This window comes from Felis catus, chromosome D3 (assembly GCF_018350175.1).
Source record: "Felis catus isolate Fca126 chromosome D3, F.catus_Fca126_mat1.0, whole genome shotgun sequence".
NCBI classification, from domain to species: Eukaryota; Metazoa; Chordata; class Mammalia; order Carnivora; family Felidae; genus Felis; species Felis catus.
The window spans coordinates 31865160-31893096 of record NC_058379.1 but is presented as its reverse complement, the minus strand read 5'-3'; the positions used below and the strand labels follow the sequence as shown (position 1 = coordinate 31893096).

Here is a 27937-nt window from a genome sequence, read left to right as displayed (position 1 = left end):
TTTTTTCTGTTCCATTTTAGAATCAATACTTAACCAGTAGACATGTAAGTACTCCTGAAATCATCTGTATATTCCTGCAGGGTGTGTCTTCTTTGCTTCTTTACTAAATAAGTGTGGCAATTGATACTCCTTGTTATAGCAAATATGAGTAAATTAAGCTGTGTTATATTTTGTTACTATGTTAATTATAAAAAGATAGTTTGATATTTATAGTCTCAGCTAGGAAGTAGCAAAGTACTCTGAGAATTACCTTACCTCCAAATGCTTGCTGATCATATCTCTTCGTGGTGTTCCAAAAAATGACTTTTTCCCTTAAGATTTATCAATTTTCTAAGATTTATGAGACTTTTAGTCATTTCAAAAAGTTTTATAGTAGTATTTGATTTATAAAAATCTTTTATTATTGCAGTGAGATGGAAGATTTTCGAGGTATAGCTGAAGAGTCCTTTCCAAGCTTTTTAACCAATTCATTACTTGGTAATAGTGAGATTTTGGAAAATGTCACTCTTTCTTCAAATCTTGGCTTACCTGTCGCTGTTTCAACACTTGCTAGAAATAGATCCATGACTGATAACAGGTAAGAATTGTTTGAAAAGACGATTTTTTGTTAAGGTCTTAAACGCCTGTAATACATTGATACTTCTGTAAAAATGTCTCAGTCATGCTTGAGCTTTTGCTTTATGTATACTATATATACATAAATATATCACGTGTTTATATCTATTACATATATTCATATATATATAATTGTTATAAAAAATTTATTGTATGTTTCCCTAGACCATTGTGTTCATCACTAGTGGATGGGTGGATTTGGAACTGAGCACCAGGGACCTTTTGGTCTACTAATCCATTTTTCTGTTCATAGTGTTTTGGGTTTATATTAGTTCAGCCTTACTGGTAGCTGGTAATTTGAGTTGTGTCTCCATATGTGCTGTGTACAGTTCATCCATCGTGTATGATGTGTAAAGTTTGCCCATACTTAAATATCTTAACTACTTCCCTTAAACGTTTGGAAAGAAGCATTATCTTTACCTTTGGGATGAAGGGGTTGAGTTAACTCTCTAAAAACTTTAAGCTTTAAGATTTCGGTGACTCTTTTGTTTAGTACAGACAGACCTCATTGTTGATGCACAGATATTCAGAGCTTTTTATATGAGATGATGATTTTGAACACCAGAGGCCCTATTTGTTTTCATCCCCCCTCAGTTGGTTATAGTCATATAGCCCTATGTCATGGTGAATTTTAAATGTGCATAATTTAATTATTAACAAAACCTTTTGTGTGCGTATAGGTATTCTGATATCCAGGCATCTTATTTAGCAGAAAGGAGATTTTCAGTTCCATCGGAGTCATCTCCCAGTAGCCAGAGTGAAGCTGAATCAAGAGAGAAGTTACACCTTAGCTTCCAGGATGATGAGTAAGTTCATACCTTCATTTTGTTTTTTCCGTCCTAAAAGCAGGTCTCATCCTGTGTAAAATGAAAGTGTGACTCTGTCTCTGAGTAAGTCTAAGAATCTTTAAGAGTTTTCTTTGTATAATTTTAATCACAAACATTTTTAGTCTTTCCAAACAACTTTGCTCATTCCAAAAGTAATATATGCTCATTAAAAAAAGTAGAAAATACAGAGAATTATAAGGAAGACAATAAGTCTATAATCTTACTAACTAGACTGTTTTCTGTGCACCTATACATATGTATATTAAATTGTTTCACACATACAGGATTAAACTGTACATACTATTTTTAACTTTTAAAAATTAATATGCTCTTGTTTCAATTATAATTAATGTATATATGTGTCCTGTTAATGGCTGCACCATGTGAGGCATTTAGATTATTGAGATTTTGCTATTACAAATTTACTGAATTTTATTTATACATTTGCACATCTAGTAGGTTATTTTATTCAGATAAATTCCTAGGATTGAAATTGCTGAGTTAATATTTAATTTAAAGACCGTTACAAATCACCACATTGCTCTTTAGAAGATTTGTACCACTTTATACTCCCACTAAAAGATGTACATGAGAATGCCTACTTCTCTGAGCCCTCTCCAACATTTGGTGGTATTATTTTTAATCCTTGATTTTAGAAGTAAAAAAATTTGTACACATGCATAAATGCATAGAAGAAAATCTGGAAGGCTATAAACCAAAATGTAAATGGTAGTTATCTCTTGATGGTGGTATTACAGGCATTCTTAAAGTTTTCTGTGTTTGAATTCATAATGGAGTATTTATGGAATTGAACATACTTTAATGTTTATTCATTACTTATATTTTTGTTGTGAATTGCCTCTTGGTAACATTTGGATATAAGTGCTTTCTATATATTAAAGATGTTAACTCTTTGTATACTCATTCATTCCATGTGTATTTTTGACCAAGTGCCTACTGTGTGTCAGGTACTTCTCTAAGTACTTAGGAAATACCAGTGAACAAAACTGACATTAAACAAAAAGACATTAAAATATACAGTTTTATAGTATATTTGAAGGGAAAAGTGCTAGAAAAAAGTAGAACATGATAAGGAGTGTAATTGGGTAGGCTGAAGGGAATGATCAGTGGCGGTCTCATTGAGGAGGTGTAAGATATGAGTAGAGACTTGAAGGGGGTAATTGGTCATGTAGACATCAGGAGGAAGAGGATTTCAGGTGGAGGCTGCGTCAGTGTAAAGGCCCTAAGCTAGGAGCATACCTAGGTTCAGTCAGCAGGAAGGAAGCAGCTGTGGGGTGAGCAAGGGTTTTGAGAGAGATGGAAACCTTTAGAGGGTTTTGTTTTAAAAGGTTCACTCTGGCTACTGTGGGGTGAATACACTGTTTGGACGCAAGTCTGGAAGCAGGAAGACCACTTAGGAGGTTGGATTATCAAGGGGGTGAGGTAGATGAAGAGAAGAGCACCAGGGCCTCATGTCGGGGCACTTCAACGTTAAGGTGGAGAGAGGAGGAATAGACATGAAGACTAATAATTACTGGCCTGAGGTAGGAAGAAAGCAGTATCTCAGAAGTCACACAAAGAGCATATGTGAAAGAAGCGAGAGGGGTCCAATTGTGTCCAAAAAACTGAGGACTAGGAAATGACCATTGGAATTAGCATAGGTTAGGTCGTAGGTAGCCCTGTCAGGTGGCTTCGGTGGAAGCAGGAGGAGGCACACTAGTGTCAGAGGTTAGTATTGGAGATGGTATGTTTTGCTGCAAAAGTCAGCCAAAATGCAGGGCTGTGATAGCTGGTGAGTATAGTAGGTCAAGAGAAGTTATTTCTCTTTTCTTTTTTATGGTGGGAGAAGTTATTGCAAGTTTACATGGAGATAGGAATGATCTGGAAAAAGAAAGTCTGATTATATAAAAAGAAAAGAGAATTGCCAGAGCAATGCCTTTACATAAATAAGAGTGGACGGGATCTAACATGCCGTGGAGGAAATGACGAGAGAGGTAGGACTCTGGATAGTTCCTCTGTATTACAGGTGGGAAGGCAGTATGTGTGGGTACATGTGGTGGTAGGAATTTGAATGTTGTCTTTTCGGTGCTTGGGGTCTCTTAGTGCAGGAGGAGGCATGGTCATCAACATAGGGTGGAGGAGGAGGAGTAGAGAGATGTAAACAGTCACGGGAGTGTGGGAGTGTGAACAGAGAGGGAAATAGTGGGATTGTCAGACAGCATCAGGAGTCCCATCAGGGTCATGGTAATGAATTTAATGTGATTGTGGTGTTTTCCCCAACCACATTCAGCTGCAGGGATGCTGGCAAGGTGTGAGGGGAGAGTTGGGTTTAACTAGGCTTGTAGTTTGATGAAAGCAGTGAAGGATAAGGAAGTTGAAGATGTGTGATGATTGGTTATGAGATTTAGGTTAAGGAAGAGGAAAGGATAGCAGAAGGGTGAGGGAGTGTGAGATGTGGTGGTATGAATGAATTGGGGGCTTGGGTTGTGTCAGAACGTTATAGAGTTGAGGTCCTAAGGCAGATGACATGAGGGGTTGTAGGACTCCAGGCCTAGAGACTTCAGCAAAGGTGATCTGGAAGTTGTACCGAGAGGACATGTTGATGGAGACACACATTCCATCTCTACACCCAGTGATTCCAAGGCTGTGGGAGAGATGACAGTTCTCATTTGCCAGTGTTTAGGGCAGGCAGTGTCCTCATAGGACATACAGGTTTTCCCTAAAGCGTGAGGTGAAAGGGGTGTTCACAGGAGGAGTTCAGGAATAACAAGATTTGGCTGATCCAGCACTGTACCTTGAAGGTACAGTAGAAGGGTTTGTTGGGGAGGATTCGTGGGGGAGAATGTGCTTGTGGATCTTTGAATGAAGTTAGCCCCACTGAACTGATGTTGGTGATGAGACAGTGGATATGAGGAGAAGGGAGGGAGAGTATCAGTAGTAGCCTCTTGATTCTTTGATGTGGGCCAGGAGATCTGGGAAGTGGTCTTGTAGATCCCTGTTAATGGAAGATAGGAGACCTGGTGAGGTGGAGTCCTAGGTGCAGTGTACTGGCCTCATTCTAGACTTTCGATGGGTGGAGGTGAGTGCTTTGGGGCTATTCCTTGCCTCCATTGAGTAGTCTGAAGATCTGGGTTGTTGTCTGAGAGCCAGACTTCTATGTCTGCTGTGATGGTGCTCCACAGGCTGCAGAGCTATGCATTTCACCCATGTGAAGGATGGCTTCTGTGCCTCCTTCTGGGGGAGGGTGGAATTTATGTCTTAAAAATATCCTTATTCTAACTTTGGAATTAATAAATATTTTAGCTGAGGATAAGATTTAAAGATGAAAATAACTTTTCACAATATTTTGAAGGCATAGCTACATAGTATGAGAAGCCTGATGTCATTTTGATCCTTGACCTTTGGTGTCTGAACTTTTTTCTTTCTGGAAACTCCTAGAATCCTCTCTCAGTCTGTGGTGGGTGATTTTTGTACTCATCCCCCCCCCCCCCCCCCACCAAATTCTAATTGGCATCGTCCAGAAATCTGTGTGCTTTAGTTCTAGATAATTATTACTTTGGTAATTTTCTATGTTTCTTTCTTTTTTACTGTTTGGATTGCCTGGGTTGATCTATTTCCATTATTTTTTCCTTTGTTTGTTTTTGTTTGTTTGTCTCAGTGCAAACAATGTTCTAGATAAGTTCCCAGTTTTTTTCCAACCCTTCAATTAAATCATTTGGCAGTCATAATTTTGAGAGCTCGTTTTTCTGGTCTCTCCCCCCGCCCCCCCCCCCCTTAAGTTTTTTTATTTATTTTGTGAGAGAGAGAGAGAGCAGGAGAGGGGCAGAGAGAGATTCCCTAGCAGACCTCGTGCTGCCAGTGAAGAGTCCAACATGGGGCTTGAACCAACAAGCCATGAGATCATGACCTGAGTGGAAATCCAGAGTCAGACGCTTTGCCCGCTGACCCACCCAGGTGCCCTAGTCTTCCATTTTTTATAACTCCTTTTTGTGGATGTAATGGCTACTTGAACATTTTCTGAGAATACTAATTGGGATTTTTCAAAGTTCTATAAATTATTCCTTGTCTCTGGGGTTGTTTAGTTTGTTCATCTTTATTTTTATCTCTCAAGCTGCTCCTTCTCCTGAATCTGATTTATGGCTGCCTTCTTGATTGCTAGTATGGGCTAGTGGGTATCCAGGTCTCATTTCTGTTAGGTCTTCGTGCAAGCTAGGCAGTGCTCCTGGCTGGCTTCACTTTGGGGTGAGCAGGCTGGGGAGTCTTCCGTTCATGCCAGGTGTTTAACACTGCTGTCACCACTATAGTTTCATTCTGCACAGGCGTTTCATATGCCTTGTGTGGAGAAGTGCCATCCTAGGTGTGTGGTGTCATGTTGACACTGTTGTTTTGTTTGGTTGGGGAGCAGGAGTGGAAAACCGCCCAGCACAGGCATCTGGTAGACTTTCAGTCAACCCCTCCCTCCAGACTCCCTCCTGCCCTCCTTCCTCCTGTAGTCAGGAAACATTTCTGGAGCTCTTCCTGGCAGATTTGCTTTCTGCTTCTGGGCCCTTTTGTTCTTGTTCTGGACCACAGCTTTCTTTCTCCTGCGTACCCCATCTGCTTTTCAGATTCAAGAATCTGACGTAAGCTTGGGCTAAGACTGGTGGCTCTCGTTCAGATTGCTTTACTTTTATAGATGTTCTTACTGTCGTTTTCATGCACTCCTAGAAGTTACTCTTGCCACTTTTACTTGAAACTTATTTGACTTAATTTGAAGAATTTTAATGGGCAAGTGATAGCCCATTAGTTTTGAGGAAGTAGATTTGGGGGGAGGTGGTTAACTGGCTCTGTTATGAAGTTCTAACGGTCACACTACAGTTGACCCTTGAACTGCATGGGTCTACTTATATGCAGATTATTTTTTATAAATATAGTACTATACGTGTATTTTCTCCTCCCTATAATTTTCTAAATAACATTTTTCTCTAGCTTTATTATAAGAATACAATATATAATACATATACAAAGTATGTGTATGTTTTTTCTACATCAACAGTAGTAAGTAGTTAAGTTTTGGGGGAGGCAAAAGTTAGACACAGATTTTCAAATGTGCAGGAAGTTGGTGCCCCTAACCCTTATCTTGTTTAAGGGACAAGTGTGTATGCTCTTCTTAGAGTGGGGGCCTTTAAAATATGAAATGAACCTGAATGTCATGACTTCTTTTTTATTTATTTCATGTAACCAACTTGCCTTCCCTACCACCTTCTATTTTTTATTTTTTTTTAATTCTTGGGAAAATGAGAGCGTGAGCGAGGGAGGGGAAGAGAGAGAGGGGGACAGAAGATCTGAAGTGGGCTCTATGCTGACAGCAGAGAGCCTGATGTGGGGCTTGAACTCACCAACTGTGAGATCATGACCTGAGCCGAGGTCAGATGCTTAACCGACTGAGCCTCCCAGGTGCCCCCACCTTTTTTTATTTTTAAAAAGTCACATAGAGATCTTTATCGTCTTTTTTTCTCTTTCATATGCTCATTTTATTTATTTGAAATATAATTGACACATAACATTATATTAGGTGTACAATGTAATGATTAGATGTTTGTATGTGTTGTGAAACGATTACCACAATAAGTCTAGTTAATATCTATCACCTTACATAGTTACAGAAAATTTTTTTCTTGTGATGAGGACTTTTAAGATTTACTCTCTTAACAATTCCAGATATGCAATATAGTATTATTACTGATAATCACCATGCTGTATGTTATATCTCCGTGACTTATTGTATATCTGGAAGTTTATACCTTTTGACTCCCTTCACCCATTTCTCCTACCCCCAGTCCCCACCTCTGGGATACATTAATCTGTTCTCTGTATCTATGAGCTTAGTTTTCTGTTTTCATTTTTATTTTCTGCATATAAATGAGATTATGTGGTATTTGTCTTTCTCTGTCTTAATAACCATAACACCGTTAAAGTCCATCCATGTTGTTACAAATGGCAAGATTTCCTTTTTTATGGCTGAACAATATTCCATTATGTATATATTATAACTTTTTATTCACCCATGTGTTGATGTACACTTAGGTTGTTTCCATCTTGGCTGTTGTATATAATGCTGCATTGAACATGGGGATGCCATATATCTTTTTGAGTTAGTGTTTTAGTTTTCTTTGGATAAATACCCTGCAGTGGGATTGCTGAATCATACGGTAGATCTATTTGTAATTTTTGAAGAACCTCTGTACTCTTTTCCATAGTGGGTGCACCAACTTACATTCCCAGTTTACATTCCTACTAGCACTGTACATCTGCACCAATGCCTGTTATTTCTTGTTGTTGTTTTTTTTTTTTTTTTTAATAATAGTTACTATAACAAGTGTTAGGTGATATCTCATTGTGGTTCTGATTCGCATTTCCCTAATGATTAGTTGATGTTAAACATCTTTTCATGTACCTGTTGGTCATCTGTGTGTCTTCTTTGGAAAATACTTTTTCAGATATGACCATCTTTTAATTGTATTGTTTGGGTTTTTGTTTTTTGTGTTTTGTGGGTTTTTTTCTGTTGTTTGTTTTTTGTTACTGAGTTGTAGGAGTTCTTTATACATTTTGGATATTAACCACTTATCAGATATGATTTGCAGATATTTTCTTCCATTCAGTAGATTGCCTTTTCATTCTGTTGGATTCCTTTGCTCTGCACCCCCACCTCTTTTTCTCTCTTCTGTATCTTACAACTTTGTATCCATTTATAGTCTTTTCACCTACTCCTACCCTCTCTTTTACTCAGCTCCTGCTTGGGGTAAAACTTTCCTTTATCTACTTATGAATGCACTTTTGGATTGAACTAATGGTAATGGCTTTCTGTGTATTACAGCCTCAATAGAGAGATGGAAAACCTGGGAGGTGAATTAGAGTTGGGAGTTGCCTCAGGCACAGGGGGTTAGCACTTGGAATAGAGAAGGACTATCTTCATTTCATCCATCCTGGCCAGATTATAGCCTGACCCTAAGATATCAGTTTGTCAGATGATGAATTTATTGCATTTAGAGGCCTTTTTCTAAAAAGTTCATTGCTACCCTTCCTCTTGCTGGTGGAAGGCTGTGGTGAATTGCATCGGACCCAAGAAGTTTTGTAGGAGATTGGGAGGAAAAAATTGCTTTTAAGGAAAAATACTGTCATCCATATATAAAACAATAGAAATACAAAGATGGGGACAAGGCCAGTAGCAGGGGCTAAAAGTAATGTAAAGCATTTAGTAATTCAGAGAATCAGCTTTTTGGCAAATATATCAGTATAGTTTAAGTCTGTCTTGTTTTTAGAAAGCTGAGTTTTTCTGTAGATGTGATAGATTCAGAGATATTTGAGAAAGAAAACACCCCCATTTTATAACGTGCAAGGCAGAATAGCAATAAGATGCTATATTTGATTTTGGTAGATTGTGTATCTCTGGACCCCAAATGGTGGTGCAGTCCCCAGGGCACCTACAGTGGAACGAGTAATAGTTTCTGGCTGGTCCTAGAAATTTTTCTTTTCACTGTATCCATTTTTTCTTTTTGGGAGATTAAATACATAACTGATTAATGACTATTTTATTGATTTACCCAAGATAACTAACATTTCATCATCATTCTGTTCCCTAATGAAAAAGTTGTATCTCTAAGAAAAAGAACCATATAGAAAGTCAGCATTTGTCAGATGCTGTTCTCGAAGAGTCTGATTTGCAAAGAAATATAGTAAGAACAGAAGAGGAGCAAGCTAAAACTGCAGAATCCTTTCAGAGCCAAAATCATTTTGATAGGATTTCACCACTGGAACAAGTGCAAGGTACTGAACATTTAGAAATTACTTCTTAACGTATGTATTTCAATTTCCTTTCTCATTTGTCTTTGGTATTTATCTTAAGCTGTGATACGGAAACTGAAAACACTTATGGCTTGGCATTTACCTATTAATATTTTTATAGGAAAAGGTCTTTTAATCTCTTAATTATTGTTGCTGATTAAGCTGAAAACTCCTTTCCTTAGGAAATCATGCTGTCAGATGGTTGCAGCACCCTTTGTGCAAGACACACTTTTCACATTTCCTGCTCCAATTAATTAAAAAAAATTTTTTTTAACATTTATTTATTATTGAGAGACAGAGAGAGACAGACTGTGAGCAGGGGAGGGGCAGAGAGAGAGGGACACAGAATCTGAAGCAGGCTCTAGGCTCTGAGCTGTCAGCACAGAGCCCAACATGGGGCTCGAACTCACGAACCGCGAGATCATGACCTGAGCCAAAGTTGGACGCTTAACCGACTGAGCTACCCAGGCGCCCCTGCTCCAATTAATTTATATTTTTACCAGTAGTCATTTTTGTTCCTAAACTTATTTTTATATACATTGGTGAATTATAAATTCTAAAAGGTTATTATTTCTTTTTTTTTTTTTTTTTAATTTTTTTTTAATGTTTTTATTTATTTTTGAGACAGAGGCAGAGCATGAGCAGGGAAGGGGCAGAGAGAGAGGGAGACACAGAATCTGAAGCAGGGTCCAGGCTCTGCGCTGTCAGCACAGAGCCCGACGCGGGCCTCGAACTCACGGACTGTGTGATCATGACCTGAGCCGAAGCCGGACGCTTAACCGACTGAGCCACCCAGGCGCCCTGGAAAGATTATTATTTCTAAGAAAACCAAGTTTAACACTTTGGAGTCATTTGAACAATTGTTTTCAAATTGAATCTGGGAAAGAAACTACAAAAATGTGGGGAAGATTGTAAAATAAATAACTTACAGACTGCTGCTTTCAGATTGCTTTTAAGTACTCTTTGTTCTCTTTCATCAGAGAAATTAAAGCTAGATATTTTAAACCATGTATTGTAGGCTTATGTAGTTAAGATAGCATGTAACTCCAAATGGTTCAGTACTTCAAAGGCCTTGCTTGAGCCTATATTTTACAATTGATGAATGAATGCACATTTTTATGTTTGTGTTAAATTCTTTTTTTTTTAATGTTTATTTTGTTATTTTTGAGAGGGTAGGGAAGAGGGGCAAAGAGAGGAAGACAGAGGATCCAAAGTGGGCTCTATGCTGGCATCAGAGAGCCTGGTACAGAGCTTGAACTCATGAACCATGAGATCATGACCTGAGTCGAAGTCAGATGTTTAACCAGTTGAGCCTCCCAGATGCCCCTGTTTATGTTAAAAATCTTGAGATGTTTGTATTTCCCTTGATGAAAAGTGTCAAATATTTATGAATGTAGTGAGAATGATATTAACTCCTCATACTCACAAGCAATAAAAGAGAAAATTAATAAATTGGACTTCATTGAAATTGAAAACTTTTGTGTCTCAAAAGACTTATTAAGACTGTGAAAAGGCAACACAAGGATGGAAGACAATGTTTGCAAATCATATATATGATAAGGGATATATAAATAAGTCTTACAACTCAATAAAAAAAAAAACAACCCATACGGTAAAATGGGCAAAGGATTTCAATAGACATTTGTCTAAAGAAGTTGTACAAATGGCCAATAAACAAATGAAAAGATGCATAACATCTTAGTCATCAGGTAAATGCAAATCAAAACCACAAGATAATCACTATGCACCTACTAGAATAGCTATAATCAAAAAGTTGGAAACAGCAAGTGTTGGTGAGGATATGGAGAAATTGAAACTCTCCTCCTTTGCTGGTAGGTATGTAAAATGGTGCAGTTGCTGTGAAAGTAGTTTGACAGTTCTTTAAAACATTAAACATAGCACTACCGTATAAGCCAGCAGTTCCAGTCCTAGGTGTATACCTGAGAGAAATGAAAACATGTCCACGCAAAAGCTTGTACATGAATGTTCATAGCAGCATTAATGACAGTAGCCAAAAAGTAGAAACAACTCAAATCTCCATTAACTGCTGAATGCATAGACAAAATGTAGTGTGTCCATATAGTGAAGGGTTATTGAGCCATAAAAAGCAGTGAAGTACTGATATGTACTGTAACATGGATGAACTTTGAAAACATTAGGCTAAGTGAAGGAAGACAGATACAAAAGGCTACATGTTATAAGAGATTCTGTTCATCCACAGGTACATCTGTAGACACCAAATAGACAAATCGATAGAGACAGAAAGTTGATTAGTGGTTGCCAGGGCCAGGGAAGGGGAGAATGGGGAGTGAGTGCTACTGGTACAGTATTTGTTTCTGGAATGGTAAAAATATTATGGCATTAGAGAGTGCTAATGGTTGCACAGCCTTGTGAATATACTAAAAACTGCTGAATTGTACACTTTAGAAAGGTGATTTCATGGTATGCAAATTTTATTTCTGTTAAAAAAATCTCCTATACTTATCCCACAATCTAGTATAAGATTTATTCATACTTGCTTTATTTCTTCTGTTTTTTTATTACCTTTTTTCCTGATATTTTAACATTCCAAATGTCATTTTTTTCCTACATATTTTAGTGTGCATCTCTCAAAATACAGATACTTTCTTATATAACCACAATGCTATTAACACTGCTAACAGACTTGACAGTTCTTTTATTACATAGTACTCTAGTCTATATTCATTTGCTAATTATCCAGGTTGGTTTGCTTGAATTGGTGTCCAAGGAAGATTACCTTATGTTGTGGTATATTTGTTGTTGTGTCTCTTTAGTCAGTGCCTGTTGACTAGGTCAGTCACCCTGTAGATTTTCCATATGCTTAGTCATGCTGTCATTTTTCTTGTTTCTCTGTTCCTGTATCCTCTGTGAAGCAAAAGTTTGCTTAAAAGGCTTGATTAGATTCATGCTCAAGTTTTTTTTTGGCATATGTATAATTTTTTATACTTCCCCACCCTGACAGTGTTTTAATTTAACTGATCAAATGATAAGTTCCTATACCATCATTTAAAAGTGCTCTATTCTCCTTAAAGGGAAAAAAATGTTTAGTTTATTAATTTGCTATGTTTAGGAATTGTTGGGTATTTAGTTGATAAAATAATTTGGTCTCAGTTATTTTTGTTTTCTCCAACAGACTCGCCTATTGATTTTTGTTTACAATCATGGACGAATAATAAGGAGAACAAGGTAATTGTTTACATGTTAATCAATTTTTGGAGTGTTACTGGGAGAGTAAAAGTTCCTATCTCACATGTGTAAGTGCTAAATAGTAGTGATATTAGAGGTCTCTTACTTGTAAGTAGTAGAAAGCCATGTTACTCCTTCAAGTAACTAGGAACTGAGTAGTGCTGGTCCAGAGCCTCATGTGTTATCAGGATTTCACCTCTGCTGTACTTCACTCCTTGCTGGCTCTCTCTGCAATGATGGCTCTGGGAAGGTAAGGGTTTCTCTCTCTCTCTCTCTCTCTCTCTCTCTCTCTCTCTCTCTCTCAAGTTTATTCATTTAAATTTTGTTTTATTTTTGAGGCAGGAGGGTGGGAGGGACGGACAGAGAGAGGGGGACAGAGGATCCGAAGCGGGTTCCACACTGCCAGCAGTGAGTCCAATGTGGGGCTCAAACTCACGAAGCATGAGATTATGACCTGAGCTGAAGTTGGACAGTCAACCAACTGAGCCACCCGGGCACCCCTCACTTTTTTTTAAATGAGCAAGAGCACAGGAGGGGCAGAGAGAGACAGGGACAGAGGATCCAAAGCGGGCTCTGCACTGATAGCAGCAAGTCTAGTGCGGGGCTCAAACTCATGAACCACGAGATCATGACCTGAGCTGAAGTTGGATGCTCAACCAACTGAGCCACACAGGTGCCCCAAGTTTATTTTTGAGAGACAGAGAGAGAGAGAGAGAGAGAGAGAGAGAGAGAGAGAGAGCGCAAGCGTGCACATGCACAAGCAGGGGAGAGACAGAGAGAGGGAAAGAGAATCCCAAGCAGGCTCTGCACTGTCAGCACAGAGCCCGATGTAGGGCTCAAACTCATGAACTGTGAGATCTTGACTTGAGCCGAAATCAAGAGTTGGACGCTTAAGGATCTGTAACCGACTGAGCCACCCAGATTCCACCCCCCCACCCCCCTGCTTCATTCTTAACATTTATGATCAAAAAAGAAGACCATGATCTTTCTTTAAGGATGAATTAAAAAAGAAAAAGACAGTTCTAATGAGATCACTTGGGTCATGTGTTCTCCTTTTTGTAAATCACTGTGCCAAGGGGTTAGATTGGAATAAAACACTCTGTTGAGCCTGGACTTATGTCCACTTCTGTGTGTGTGTGTGTGTGTGTGTGTGTGTGTGTATGTGTGTGTGTGTGTGTGCATGCACACACACATATGTATGTACATATGCCTCAGTGTCTATATATATGCACAGAGTGGAGTGTGGCTGACTACCCCACCAGGTCCATGTGATGTAGAAAGAGATGCGCTCCTCAAAGGAAGGGGCACTAAGCAGAGAAACAGTTCCAAGTCCAACATAAATGGTTAGCAGGGATTTCGGGCTTGGAGTCTCATATTTATGAGTTTTTTTTTTTAATATATAATATAAACAAAAAGTTCTAAAGAGTTATTTCTCTGTGCTATGTACGGGTTGGCAATCTGTGGCTTATTGTCCAAATCCAATCTGCCTGTTTCTGTAGTTTGTTGGAACACAGCCATGCCCATTTGTTTCTGTATTATTTAGGGCTGCTTTGTGCTACAACAGTTGAGTTGAGAAGTTGTGATAGAGACTGTAAGGCTGATAAAACCTGAAATACTTTGCTAGCTGACTCTTTACAGAAAATGTTTGTCAACCCCTGTTCTATATATTTGCTCCTTATGTATAAATAACTACTAATAACTTTCAAATTTGAGAGATGCTTTTTTGAGGAAGTTCAGGTGTAGTCAAATTGAAATTAAGTCAGAAAGCATGATTTCCTGAACATTTAGAAGACATGGTTTCTAAAGGGAGAGACCATAACTTTTCTTTTCTTTCTTTCTTTTTTTTTTTTTTTTTTAATGTTTCTTTCTTTATTTTTTGAGAGAGAGAGATCGAGAGACACAGAATCTGAAGCAGGCTCCAGGCTCTGGGCTGTCTCAGCACAGAGCCCGACATGGGGCTTGAACTCATGAACTGTGAGATCATGACCTGAGCCAAAATTGGACACTTAACTGACTGAGCCACTCAGGTGCCCCTATAACTTTTCTTTATGATAGGAAATTTATTATTTTTAGGATTGTTGAAGAATTGACTTCCTAAAAGTATTAGAAATCATTGATGGTAAGAGAGGGACCATAAAACTGGAAAGCAGCAAAACAAGTATAGAAGTATAAGATACTTGCTAAAAAGGAGATGATGAAGTGAGAGCAGGAGGAAAATAAATATATTAGAAAACGTAGACCAGAGGGAACTACTAATACATTTGATTTGTGTGTGCGGGGGAGGGAGTGGTGAGAATAAGCTCCTTTTTATTTTTAATTGAAGTGTGGTTGATATACAGTGTTATATTAGTTTCAGGTATACAGTGTAGCAGTTCAACAATTCTGTGCTTATAAATGCTCCCCACCAGAAGTGTAGTTATCCTCTGTCACCATCGAAAGTTATAACAATATTATTGACCGTATTCTCTATGTGGTACTCGTCATTTCTGTGACTTATTTGTTTTGTAACTGGAAGTTTGGACTACTTACTCAACTGTTTCACTCATCCTTCTACTCCCCTCCAGGAACCACCAGTTTGTTCCTGTGTTTGAGTCTGTTTTTTGTTTGTTCATTTGTGTTTTTTTTAGATTCCACATCTTTAGGTTTTTATGAGCATAATTCAGCACTGTTCTCTGCAAGTATGCAATTGCACAGAGAGGCCAAGTTTTTGTCTTAAAAATTGCTATGCATTTTGCAATCTAATTTTAAAGATGGTATTGTCTGATACATAATTAATATGATTGTGAAATAAAATTGATACTTAGAAGGCAACATCAACTTTTATTCTGGACTTTGAATGCCCTTAGCAAACTGCTGTGTGCCCTTAGGGTTATGTGGTTCTTGGGTTGAGGAACAGAAAAATCTGTGATTCCAATGTAAGCTGTGGAATCCAAAGCCAGCCTTGTGTTCAAATTCATCTGGGTATTTGTATACTGACTAGAATATTAGGTCCTTGAGCATCATTCACACAATTTAAGACGTTAAATTTTAACAGTGTCTCATTGGGTGGGCCAGGGAAGGAAGGTGGCATGGGGGCAGGAAGAAAGTTATTGATTCATAATAAAACAGCTAGCCCTTATTACCTAAATTGTGAATTACACAGAGTGAGCACATTGGCGGTCTTTTTTGTAACCTTGTGCTGTGGTCTTCAAAGAAATGAGTTTGCTTCTCTTACTTGCATTTTATTTCTTACAGATTGTTGTTCCTCATGCTGGAAAGAAATTTGAAGACAAGAATCCAAACAATGACTTAAGCCACACTAGTTTATTAGAAAATGAGAAACTTATGTCACTGACAAGCTTGGACGATTCTTCTGGTACTGTAAAGTGACTTGTGTTTTCCTAGTCCTTACCTTGCTGCTCCATGTCTTTCTGCTTCTGTGTTTCAGTAATCATTGCAGCTTTTTGTTTCTTTGCCTTCTTCTTCATCTCCTCCATACCTATACTCAAATGGTCACTTCTGTTGAGTGATGGGATTTTTCAAAACTTATTTATTATGAATCCTGGTATGATTTACCTCATTCCTCAGTTTACTATCATTAGAGACCAGAGTATAAAGCACTATGTTAAGAAACTGGGGGAACAATGAAATATTTAGCCTCTGCTCTCTGAAAGTTTTGCCAAGTGAGAACAGAGATGCACAGCCAACCTTCTGACTACATCAGATGTGTGTCAACAGTACAAATTGTACAGGAATTGTAGGAGGGTAACAAATGAGTTCTGATATTGAGGAAGGTAGCTGTGAAGGCTTATTAAAAGGGGATGTAGGTGGGCCTCCTGGGTGGCTCAGTCGGTTGAGCATCTGACTTTGGCTTAGGTCATGATCTCACAGTTCGTGAGTTTGAGCCCTGCTTTGGGCTCTGTGCTCACAGTGCTGAGCCTGGAGCCTGCTTTGGATTCTGTCTCCCTCTCTCTCTGCCGCACCCCTGTTCACACTCACTCTCTGTTCTTTGTCCCTCTCAAAAATAAATAAATATTAAAAAATTAAAAAAAAGAAAAGAAAAGGATGCAGGGCGCTTGGGTGGCTCAGTCAGTTGAACGTCTGACTTGCACAGAGCCTGCATTGGATTTTCTGTCTCCCTCTCTTGCTGTCCCTTCCTTGTGCACGTGCGTGCATACTCATTCTCTGTCTCAAAATAAAGAAACATTAAAAAAAATTTTTTTTTAAAAAGGGTGATGCATTTTTTCCTCTTTCTTGAAAAGACCTGTGATAGGCCTAACATGGATCTGGGAAGAGAAGTATATTTCAGGAAGCTGGAATAGCTTCTTGTAAAGGCCTTAAGGTAGGGGCATTTTAGACCATGTTTGGAGACTAGCCAAACTCTTGTGATTTTGTGTGGCAGGTTTACAGCACTTGTAGGAGGCTAAATTGGGGAACAAACTCAGACAGGTAGGAAGGGACCAAATTATTCATGGCTTTGAAGGTCAGGCTGATGAACTAACTGATTGGGATAAATACAAATTATAAATTAAGGACAGGTTTTGCTGCCACAATTTTTAGATATTTTGGATTATGGAATTGTGAATAAGGAATCATAGATTGAGTTTATATAGATCTTTGTTTTAGCAGGCTAGATTTTTATGTATGTATTTATTTTTGATTTTTTTCTTTTTTTTTTTTTTCTGTTTCAAGTTTTTATTTAAATTCTAGTTATCCTATAGTGTAATATTGGTTTCAGGAATAGAATTTAGTGGTTCATCACTAACACCCAGTGCTCATCCCAACAAGTACCCTCCTTAATGCCCATCACCCTAGCCCCTCTCCTCTCCCTCCATCAACGCTTAGTTCTCTATGGTTAAGAGTCTCTTATGGTTTGCCCCCACTCTTTTCCCCCCTCTTCCCCTATGTTCATCTGTTCTGTTTTTTAAATTCCACATATGAATGAAATCATTTAGTATTTGTCTTTCTCTGACAGACTTGTTTCACTTAATATAATAGACTCTAGTTCCATCCACATCATTGTGAATGGCAAGATTTCATTCTTCTTAATGGCTGTGTAATATTCCTGTGTGTGTGAACTGCATCTTCTTTATCCATTCACCTATCCGTAGGCACTTTGGCTGCTTCCATAATTTGGCTGTTGCAAATAATGAGGCAATAAACAGGGATGCATGTCTCCCTTTGGATTAGTGTTTTTGTATTTTTTGGGTAAATACCCAGTAGTGTGATTATTGGATCAGAGGGTAGTTCTGTTTTTAATTTTTTGAGGAACCTGCATACTGTTTTCCACAGTGGCTGCAGTGAAGTTTGCACTGGGTTCTTTTCTCTCTATATCCTTGCCGACACTTGTTGTCTTTGTGTGTTTGATTTTAGCCATTCTGACAAGTATGAGGTCATATATCTCATTGTGGTTTTGATTTGCATTTACCTGATGATGAGTGATGGTGAGCATCTTTTCATGTGTATGTTGACCATCTGTTTGTCTTCTTTATAGAAATGTGTGTTCATGTCTTCTGCCCATTTTTAAAAATTGGATTGTTTTTTTGGTTGTGTATTAGTTCTATATATATTTTGGATACCACCCCTTTTTCAGATATTTTGTTGATTGTTTCCTTTGCTGTTGAGAAGCCTTTTATGCTGATGTAGTCTCAATAGTTTATTTTTTATTTTATTTTCCTTGCCTGAGGAGACCATATCTAATAAGTTGTTATGGTCAGTGTCAGAGACATAACCCACTGTGCTCTCTTCTAGGATTTTTATGGTTTCAGGTCTCACATTTAGGACCCTGGTGTAAGAAATTGGTCCAGTTTCGTTGTTTTGCATGTTGCTGTCTAGTTTTCTTAACACCATTTATTGAAGAGACTTGTCTTTTTCCCATTGCATATTCTTGCTGCCTTTGTCGAAGATTAATTGACCATATAATTGTGGGTTTACTTCTGGGCTGTCTGTTCTTTTTTTTGTTTGTTTGTTTTTTAAGTTCATTTATTTTGAGAGAGAGAGAGAGAGAGAACATGAGCAGGGGAGAGGCAGAGAGAGAGAGAGAGGGAGAGAGAGAATCCTAAGCAGGCTCCATGCTGTCAGCACAGAGCCCTACATGCTCTAACCCATGAACTGTGAGATCATGACCAGCCGAAATCAAGAGTTGGACACTTAACTGACTGAGCCACCCAGGTGCCCTCTGCGCTTTCTATTCTGTTCTCTTGATCTATGTGTTTGTTTTTGTGCCAGTACCATACTGTTTTGATTACTATAGCTTTGTTGTGAATCTTGAAACCTGGGATTGTGATACATCCAGTTTTATTATTTTTTAAGTAGGCTCCACACCCACTGTGGGCCTTGAACTTATTAGGACTCTGAGATAAAGAGTCATATGTTCTACCAACTAAGACAACCAGGTGCCCCCAGTTTTGTTATTCTTTTTCAAGATTGCTTTTGCTATTAAGGGGCTTTTGTGGTTCCATACAAATTTTAGGACTATTTGTTCTCGTTCTGTGAACAATAACTTTTGGTATTTTGATAGGGATTACATTAAATCTGTAGATTGCTTTTGGTAGTATGCACATAGTATTTGTTCTTCTAGTCCATGAGTTTAGAAGATCTTTCCATTTGTGTCTTTAGTTTCTTTCATCAGTGTTTTACAGTTTTGAGAGTGCAAATCTTTCACCTCTTTGGCTAAGTTTATTCCCAGGTATTTTATTATTTTTGGTGCAGTTGTAAATGGGGTTATTAATTTCTCTTTTTGCTACTTCTTTATTAGCGTATAGAAATGCAATTGATTTCTGTATATCAGTTTTGTATTCTGTAGCCTTACTAAATTCATTTATCAGTTCTGATAGTTTTTTGGTGGAGTCTTTAGGGTATTCTACATATGATATCATGTCATCTGCAAATAGTGAAAATTTTACTTCTTCCTTACCAATTTGGATTCCTTTTATTTCTTTTTGTTGTCTGATTGGTGTGGTTAGGACATCCAGTCATGTGTTGAATAAAAGTGGTGAGAATGGACATTTTGTCTTGTTCCTGACCTTAGAAGCTTTCATTAGTTTTCCCCCACTGAGTATGATGGTTGCTATGAGCTTCTCATGTATGGCCTTCATTATGTTGAAACCTACATTGTAGTAAACCTACAATGTAGTAAACCTACAATGTTGTAAACCTACATTGTAGAGGGTTTTTATCATAAATGGATACTGTACTTTATCAAATGCTTTTTCTGCATCTACTGAAATGATCATATGGTTTTTATCCTTTCTTGTTAGTGTGATGTATCATGTTGATTGATTTATGAATATCAAACATCCTTGCATTCCAGGAATAAATTCCACTTGATTGTGGTGAAATATTGTTCTAAATATATTATTGGACCCAGTTTGCTAATATGAGGATTTTTGTGTCTCTGTTCATCAGAGATATTGCCCTGTAGTTCTCTTTTTTTTTTTTTTTTTTTTTTTATAGTGTCTTTATCTGATTTTGGTATCAGGGTAATGATAGAATGAATTTGGAAGCTTTCTTTTTTCTTTTATTTTTTGGAGTAATTTGAGAAGAATAGATACTAACTATTCTTTAAATGTTTGATAGACTTCATAGCTGTCTGGTCCTAGACTTTGGTTGGGAGTTTTTTGATTACTGATTCAATTTCATTGCTGGTAATTGGTATGTTCGGTATTTTTATTTTTTCCTCATTTACTTTTGGGAGGTTGTATGTTTCTATGAGTTTATCCATTTCTTCTGGGTTGTCCAGCTTGTTGGCATATGACTTTTCATAATACTCTTTTATAATGCCTTGTATTTCTGTGGTGTTGGTTGTTATTTCTCCTCCTTCATTCCTGATTTGAGTCCATTCTCTCTTTTTTTATGAGTCCTGCTAAAGATTTCAAAGAACCAGCTCCTGGTTTCATCCATCTGTTCTATTTTTTTAGTTTCTGTTTTATTTATTCCTGCTCTAATCTTTATTACTTCCTTCCTTTTACTGGTTTTTGGGTTTTGCTCTTCTTTTTCTAGCTCCTTTATTTGTAAGGTTAAGTTGTTTATTTGAGATTTTTCATGCTTCTTCAGATAGGTCTGTATTGTTATAAACTTCCTTCTTAGAACAGCTTTTGCTGGATCCCAAAGATTTTGGAGTGTTGTATTCCCATTTTCATTTGTTAGTGTATTTTTGGATTTCTTCTTTGATATCTTTATTGAACCATTCATTGCTTAGTAGCATGTTATTTAACCTCCATGTATTTTTGTTCTTTCCAGATATTTTCTTATGTTTGATTTCTAGTTTCATAGCATGTGGTTAGAAAAGATGCATGGTATAACTTCAGTCTTTTTGAATTTGTTGAGACTTGTTTTGTGGTCTAATCTGTAATCTATTTTGGAGAATGTGTGCTTGCAAAGAATGTGTATTCTGCTGTTTTAGGGTGGAATGTTCCAAATATATCTATTAGATCATCTGGTCCAGTGTATCTTTTAGAGTCACTGTTGGTGATTTTCTGTTGGATGATGTGCCCATTGCTGTAAGTGGTGTGTTAAAGTCCCCTACTGTTATTGTGTTACTGTTGATTGCTTCCTGTATGTTTATTTTCAGCTGCTTAATGTATTTGGGTCCTCCCATGGTAGATGCATATATATTTCTAATTGTTGTATCTTCTTGTTGGGTTGTCCCCTTTATGTTTACATAGTGTCCTTCTTTTTCTCTTTTTACAGTCTTTGTTTTGTCCCAGTAAATATTGCCACCCTGGCTTTCTTTTCACTTCCATTTGTTTAAGAAATGCTTCTTCCCTTCACTTTCAATCTGCATGTTTCTTTAAGTCTGAAATGAGTCTCTTAAAGGCAGCATGTAGATGGGTCTTACATTTTTTATCTACTCCATCACTTTTTGTGTCTTTTGGAATGTTTAGTCCATCTACATTCAAAGTAATTATTGATAGGTATGTACTTATTGCCATTTTGTTACTTGTTTTATGTCTGTTTATGTAGTTCTTCTCTGTTCTTTCTCTTGCTGTCTCCTCTCATGGTTTGCTGGCTTTCTTTAGTGATGTATTTGGATTCCTTTCTTTTCATTATTTCAATATCTATTATTGATTTTTGATTTGTGGTTACTATTAGGTTTGTATATAATATTTTCTGCATATAGCAATCTATTATTTTAATAGCCACTTAAGTTTTAACCCATTCTTTACTCCTTTTCCCTCCACATTTTAGGTATATGGTGTCATGCTTTGCATCCTTTTATTTTGTGAGTCACTTGACTAATTCTTATAGATACACTTATTTTTACTGATTTTGTGCTACGTGCTTTTCTTACTCCTATATATAAGTCTTTCTTCTCAGAGTTACCTTTAACATTTCTTGTAGGGCTGGTTTACTGGTCTTGAGTTCCTTTAAGTTTTGTTTGGGAAACTGTATCTCTCTCTCTCTATTGTAAATGATAGCCTTGTTGGATAGAGTATTCTCGGCTGTATGTGTTTTCCTTTCAGCACACTGAATATATCATGCCAGTCCCTCTGGCCTGCAAAATCCTGCTGAAAAATCTGCTGATAGTTTTATAGGGTTTCTCTTGTATGGAACTGTTTTCTTATCTCCTGCTGCTTTTAGAATTGTCTCTTTATCACTGCTTCTTGCCATTTTAGTTGCTATGTGTCTTGGTGTGGACTTTCTTGAGTTGATTTTGTTGGGGGCTCTCTGTGCCTTCTGGATTTGGATTTCTGTTTTCTTCCCCAGATTCAGGATGTGTTGAGCCATTATGTCTTCAAGTAAATTTTCTTCCCCCCTTTCTCTCTCTTTTCCTCTCTCTCTTCTTTCTCTTCTCCTTCCCTATAATGCAAATGTCATTATGTTTGATGGTGTTGCTGAGTTCTATAAGTCTATTTTCACTTTATTATTATTATTTTTTCTCTCTTAACGTTCACCTTGTTTTCCATCCCTTTGCCTTCCAGGTTGCTAATTTGTTCCTCTGCTTCACCTAGTCTATTTATTCCATCTAGTGTATTTTAAATTTTAGTTATTGAGTTGTTCATCTCTGAATGGTTCTTTTTTATGTTTTCTGTTTCCTTGTTAAGTGTCTCACTGATGTCCTCCACTCTTTTCCCTAGTCCTTTGTGTATCTTCTTTTTTTAAAGTTTCATTTATTTATTTTGCGAGAGAACAAGAGAAAACACGGGTGTGGGAGGGGCAGAGAGAGAGAATCCCAAGCAGGCTCTATGCTGTTAGTGCAGAGCCTGATGCAGGGCTCAAGCTCACAAACTGTGAGATATATGACCTGAGCTGAAATCAAGAGTCAGTCATTAAACCAGCTGAGCCACCCAGATGCCCCCAGTGCATATATTTATGACCATTACTTTAAATTCTCAGTAGGAATATTACTTATCTCCCTTTTGCTTGGGTCTTTGCTGTGATTTCGTCCTGTTCTTTCACTTAGGACATATTACTCTGTCTTCTCATTTCATTTAACTCTCTGTGTCTGTTTCTATGTGGTTCAACAGGCAGCTACATCTCTTGCTCTTGAAAGTAGTGGCCTTATGAAGAAGAGGTCATTAGTGTGTTACAGTGCAGTGTCCCCTGTTCACCAGAACCTGCCACTTAGGGGCATCTCCTGTGTGTGTTGTGTGTATCCTGCTGTTGTGGTCAAGCCACTTTTGCCTTCAGTGCAGTCATCTGCAGAGTTTCTCTTTGTCTGTTTTGGGCGGGGTTTATTCCCCATGTTGTAATGGGCCACTCTGCACTGCCTTGGGCTTGAGTTGAGTCAGAATAGGCATTTGCCAGAGCTGTGGTAACATCAAACTGCAAGGTGCTTTCCCTGTATTGTCCTCTGAGAAGCTTTTGTTGGTGGGTAGGTCTGCAGTCAGATCAGCTGTCTGCCCTCAGCCCACTGTCAGGACCACAATCTGACCGGTGTGTGTGGTTTTCTTTCTCCTTTCCTGGGGCAGGAGTCACTTTGGAGTGGTGCTGGCCCCTATCAGGGCTGCTTGCATACTGCCAGACTTGTGGCACTACTTTGGGTGGGCTCTGGCAAAAGTGTATTGGAAGAGGTGTGTCCACAGGAGAATGCGGGGCGCACTGTTAGCATCTTCACCCCACTGGTCCCCACAGGTGTTTGTGTATTTAAGCTGCGGAGCAGGGAAGGGAAATGGCACCTGTCAGCTCCTTTTTTTTTCTGGAGAAGTGTCCCAATGATCCCTGCCTGCCTAGCAAATGCATCAGAATTAGTTAGCAAATGCATCAGAATTAGTTCCCACATCTCCCTCCACATACCGTTTCAAACTGCTGCTTCTGTGTTGTGTCTCTGCAGGGCTGTTTGTTGTGCTGTCACTTAAAAGGCAGGGACTCCGTTTCCTCTTGCCCTCCTGGCTCTGCTAAAGCAGAGCCTGCTGATTTTTAAAGTTCCAGGTGTTATGCCCTAGTGATTGTTAAGAACCTGTGAAATCCCTCTGCACCCTTGGAGTCCCTCCCTTTTGCAGACTATCCCATGGGTTCACTTAGCTCCTGACCATGTCTCTGCCCTTCCTACCCTCTTTGATGTGGCTTCTTCTCCACATTTAGCTGTGGAGTGTTTGTTGTGCCAGTCTTCGGATCCTTTTCTGGGTTATTCACACTGATGTGGGTGTTATCTAGTTGTATCCATGTAACTAGTTGAACTTAGGGTCCTCCTACTCTGCCTTCTTCCTCAGAAGTCTTTATCAACCTTTTTGATTAAATATTATTTATAGTTCAGTCAGTACCTTAAAAAATTTCCTATTTTTTTTTCCATTTTACCGATAGATGACGATATTGATGATGAAGAGTTTTATGATGAACATTTGGAGGCTTACTTTGAGCAACTGGCTATTCCAGGAATGTTATATGAAGACCTAGAAGGACAAGAACGCCCAGAAAAAGATTTTAAATTACCTGCAAATGATCCATTTCAGGTATGTTCCAGTCTTATGGTTTTTCAGAAATTTGACTTTAGAAAACTGTTACGGGTCCCTTTAGATATTACCATAAAACACAAAATTTGGTTTTCTTTGGTTTCTGTTTTTCTGGATAGAAAGTTATGAGAAATACCTTGCCCATCCTTTCCTGCTTCTTGCTTTTTCTTCATCTACAGAAAAATGGAAGAATATTACAATGAACATGTATGTGTATTCCCCTTATCCAGATCAACCAGTTGTTAACATTTGGCCATCTTTACATTTTCTTTATCCCTCCATGAATACTTTTTTCCTGTATCATTTGAGAGGCATGTACAGATATTTTGACATGGCACCCCAATACTTTGACATTTATCTCCTGCAAATAAAGATATTTTCCTGCATAATCTCAATTCTGTTATCTAATTTTGATACAGTAATATAAATGGATATATCGTCCGTATTCATTTACATTTACCCAGTTGCCTCTAAAATGCCCTTTACTTTTATTGTTTTTGAATCAGGATTTAATCAACGATTACAGTTGCTTTTGGTTGTCATGTTTCTTTAGTATTTTGATTTGTAGTTCTTCCATGTCATTAAAGTTATATAAAATCTAGGCCTTTTTTGTAAAATGACTCGTAAACTAGGTATGTCTGATTGGTTTTCCTCCTACTGATTAGATTAAACATTTTGACAATTCAAATTAAGCATGTTCATTGTGAACAGGTTAAGATTAAACATAAGGATATTGTGTGCTTCTCCTTGTATTACATCAGGAGACATGGGAGTCTCTTTGTCCAACTCTTAGTGATGTTGTGTTTGATAATCTTGGTTAATGTGGTGTTGGCTAGCTGTCTCTTTGTGTAAGTGCCTTTCTTTGCTCCTTTGTTATCAAGAAATAATCTGGGAATGACACATTGAGGCCCTGTGAGCTTTCTATTCCCCAAGAACCTTTTGCCAACTGGATTTAGTATTATTGCTGAGGCCTCCTGGAAACAATTATTCCTGTGGTGGTTATACTGGTGATGTTTCCAGTTCCTTCTATGTTATTAATTACCTGGCATCCTTTTGTCAAGAAGTCATTCTCTGCTTCTCATCTTTTTCCCCTAAAAAAGTTTTTTTTTAATTAAAAAAATAATACAACTAAGTTATTTTTTAAACAGGCAAATGAAAATGGTAGCTTAAACTATAAATCTCAATCAGAAAATAACAGCTCTCTGACTTCCCATGGCTCACACTCTTCAGGAAATTCTGAAACAATCCACAAAGAGTCTGAAGAAGGCCATGTTGTTTGTGTGCCTGGGATCAGTAAGTATTAAAATACAGTTCCATTGTTCTTAAATTGTGTTTGACTTTGCCTTTTTTCCAAAGAAAAATCATTTATCATATGATTTCTAAGTCCTATGATTTGTCATATGGTTGCTAAGTGTCATTTCTTTGGTATAATGTAACCTGTATTAATCATTGCATTCCTTCAGATTTTTAAACAGTCTAAAACTTTCAAAAGAGTTTTTAATAATACCTAAGTACATTAGTATTATTAGGAATACTGCAATATGAATTATGGAAAGAGCCTAAATTTCCATCAACTGATGAATGGATAAAGAAGATGTGATTTATATATTCAATGGAATACTACTTGGCAATGAGAAAGAATGAAATCCTGCCATTTGCAGCAATGTGGATAGAACTAGAGAGTATTATGCTAAGTGAAATAAGTCAGTCAGAGAAAGATATCATATGTTTTCACTCATATGTGGAACTTGAGAAACTTAACAGAACACCATGGGGGAAGGGAAGGGGAAAAAATAGTTACAAACAGAGAGGGAGGGAGGGAAACCATAAGAGACTTCTAAATACAGAGAACAAACTGAGGCGGGGGGGGGGGGACCAGAGGTGGGGGACAGGGGAAAATGAGTGATGGGCATTGAGGAGGGCTCTTGTTGGGGTGAGCACTGGGTGTTGAGCACTGGGTGTTGTATGTGAGCAATGAATCATGGGAATCTACCCCCAAAACCAAGAGCTATATACACTGTATACACTGAATGCTAGCTAACTTGACAATAAATTATATTTAAAAAAAAAAAAAAAAAGGAAATACTGCAGTATGAAGGGCACCTGGGTGGCTCAGTTGGTTAAGTCTCTGACTCTTAATCTTGGCTCAGGTCATGATCTCATGGTTTGTGAGTTCGAGCCCCGTGTGAGACTCCATGCTGTTCGCGTGGAGCCTGCTTGGGATTCTCTCTCTCTCCCTCTCTCACTGCCCTTCCCCACTCGCATTCACACACGCTCCCTCACTCTCTCAAAATGAATAAATTTAAAAAGATACTGTAGTGTGTATTGCTTGCATTGGTTCCTACAAATGAGTGTGTTTTATTCAAACATTTGAGAATTAGAAATGAATTCTCTGTGTGGTAGCAGTTTGTCAGTTACTGTTGCCTTCTACTGATGGTTACCTTCTCTTATATGCAAATTGCTATATTTATCATATGATTTCTAAGTCCTATGATTTGTCATATGGTTGCTAAGTGTTAGGTTTACATGAAATAATTTAAATAGCAAGAAGCAGTTATTATATTAGATTACTGAAACTTTGACCTTGCTCCATTAATTTCCTTTCTTGTTTTTCAGGTAAATTTATAGATCCTGGAGATAGTAGAAGGCACGTAGATGGTGTGTTATCATTTTCTTCTAGTACTCAGAGAACTGAGCAAGAGAAAGAAAGGGCAGACAGTTTGAAGGGTATTATGTCACATCATGGCAGAGTAAGTTTATATGCATTTTCTTTAAGTTTTCTACGAAAGGGATAAAAAATCTTTTGTATGGTATCAATTTTTTTCAAACCACAACTGTTGACTTCTGGAAAATGTAGAAAGAAGTATTAAAAAATTTCCCTGCTTGGGGCACCTGGGTGGCTCAGTTGGTTAAACGTCTGACTTTGGCTCAGATCATGATCTTGTAGTATGTGGGTTTGAGCCCTGCGTCGGGCTCTGTGCTGACAGCTCAGAGCCTGGAACCTGCTTTCCGATTCTGTGTCTCCCTTTCTCTCTGCCCCTTCCCTGCTAATGCTCGCTCGCGCGCTCTCTCTCTCTCTCTCTCTCTCTCTCTCTCTCTCTCAAAAGTAAACATTAAAGAAATTTAAAAAAATTTCCCTACTGATAATGTTTCTGTGTGTGTGTTTGTATGTATCTTTGAGATCACTAAGATTATGTTAAATGTATAATTACATACATTTTTTTAAATTTAAGTATTCATTGACTTGCATTTAGATCACTCACTTGAAAAGTTCTTTAGCTTGGTGTCAAAACAAAAAAGCGAACTATTCATCTTGCTCAAACATGTTTGTTTTTCATTTTATTGTTTTCTGTTTGTTAATGGTAACCCATTACTCCTACACTTGAAATTTGGTAGTCATTTCTGGCTCTTAGCAATTCTTTGTCCCCTTTTTAATGTATGCCTCAGGATTTGTTTGATGATTTTTAATTTGGAGGGAGTGTGTGTATTGATATATGTAGAGACAGTTATTTATCCTCATAGTAATCCTTTGACTGATTAAGGCGGTAAGTGATAATGGGATTGTTGTTTTTAAAGCTCAGAAAACCTAAT

General features: G+C 37.9%; 1 protein-coding gene across 3 annotated transcripts in view; it reads left to right on the top strand.

The window, feature by feature from the left end:
• CEP192 (centrosomal protein 192) overlaps positions 1–27937 on the top strand; it is a 135813-nt gene that overhangs the window by 8926 nt on the left and 98950 nt on the right. For all 3 annotated transcript variants that reach the window (XM_019814959.3, XM_023241726.2, XM_045041110.1), the window contains exons 3-10: positions 410–577; positions 1296–1421; positions 9073–9248; positions 12421–12473; positions 15708–15828; positions 24198–24346; positions 25495–25639; positions 26963–27096. In XM_019814959.3, coding sequence (XP_019670518.3) covers positions 414–577; positions 1296–1421; positions 9073–9248; positions 12421–12473; positions 15708–15828; positions 24198–24346; positions 25495–25639; positions 26963–27096 — 1068 coding nt within the window. In that variant the 5' untranslated portion in view covers positions 410–413. The remainder of the gene's footprint in view (positions 1–409; positions 578–1295; positions 1422–9072; positions 9249–12420; positions 12474–15707; positions 15829–24197; positions 24347–25494; positions 25640–26962; positions 27097–27937) is intronic.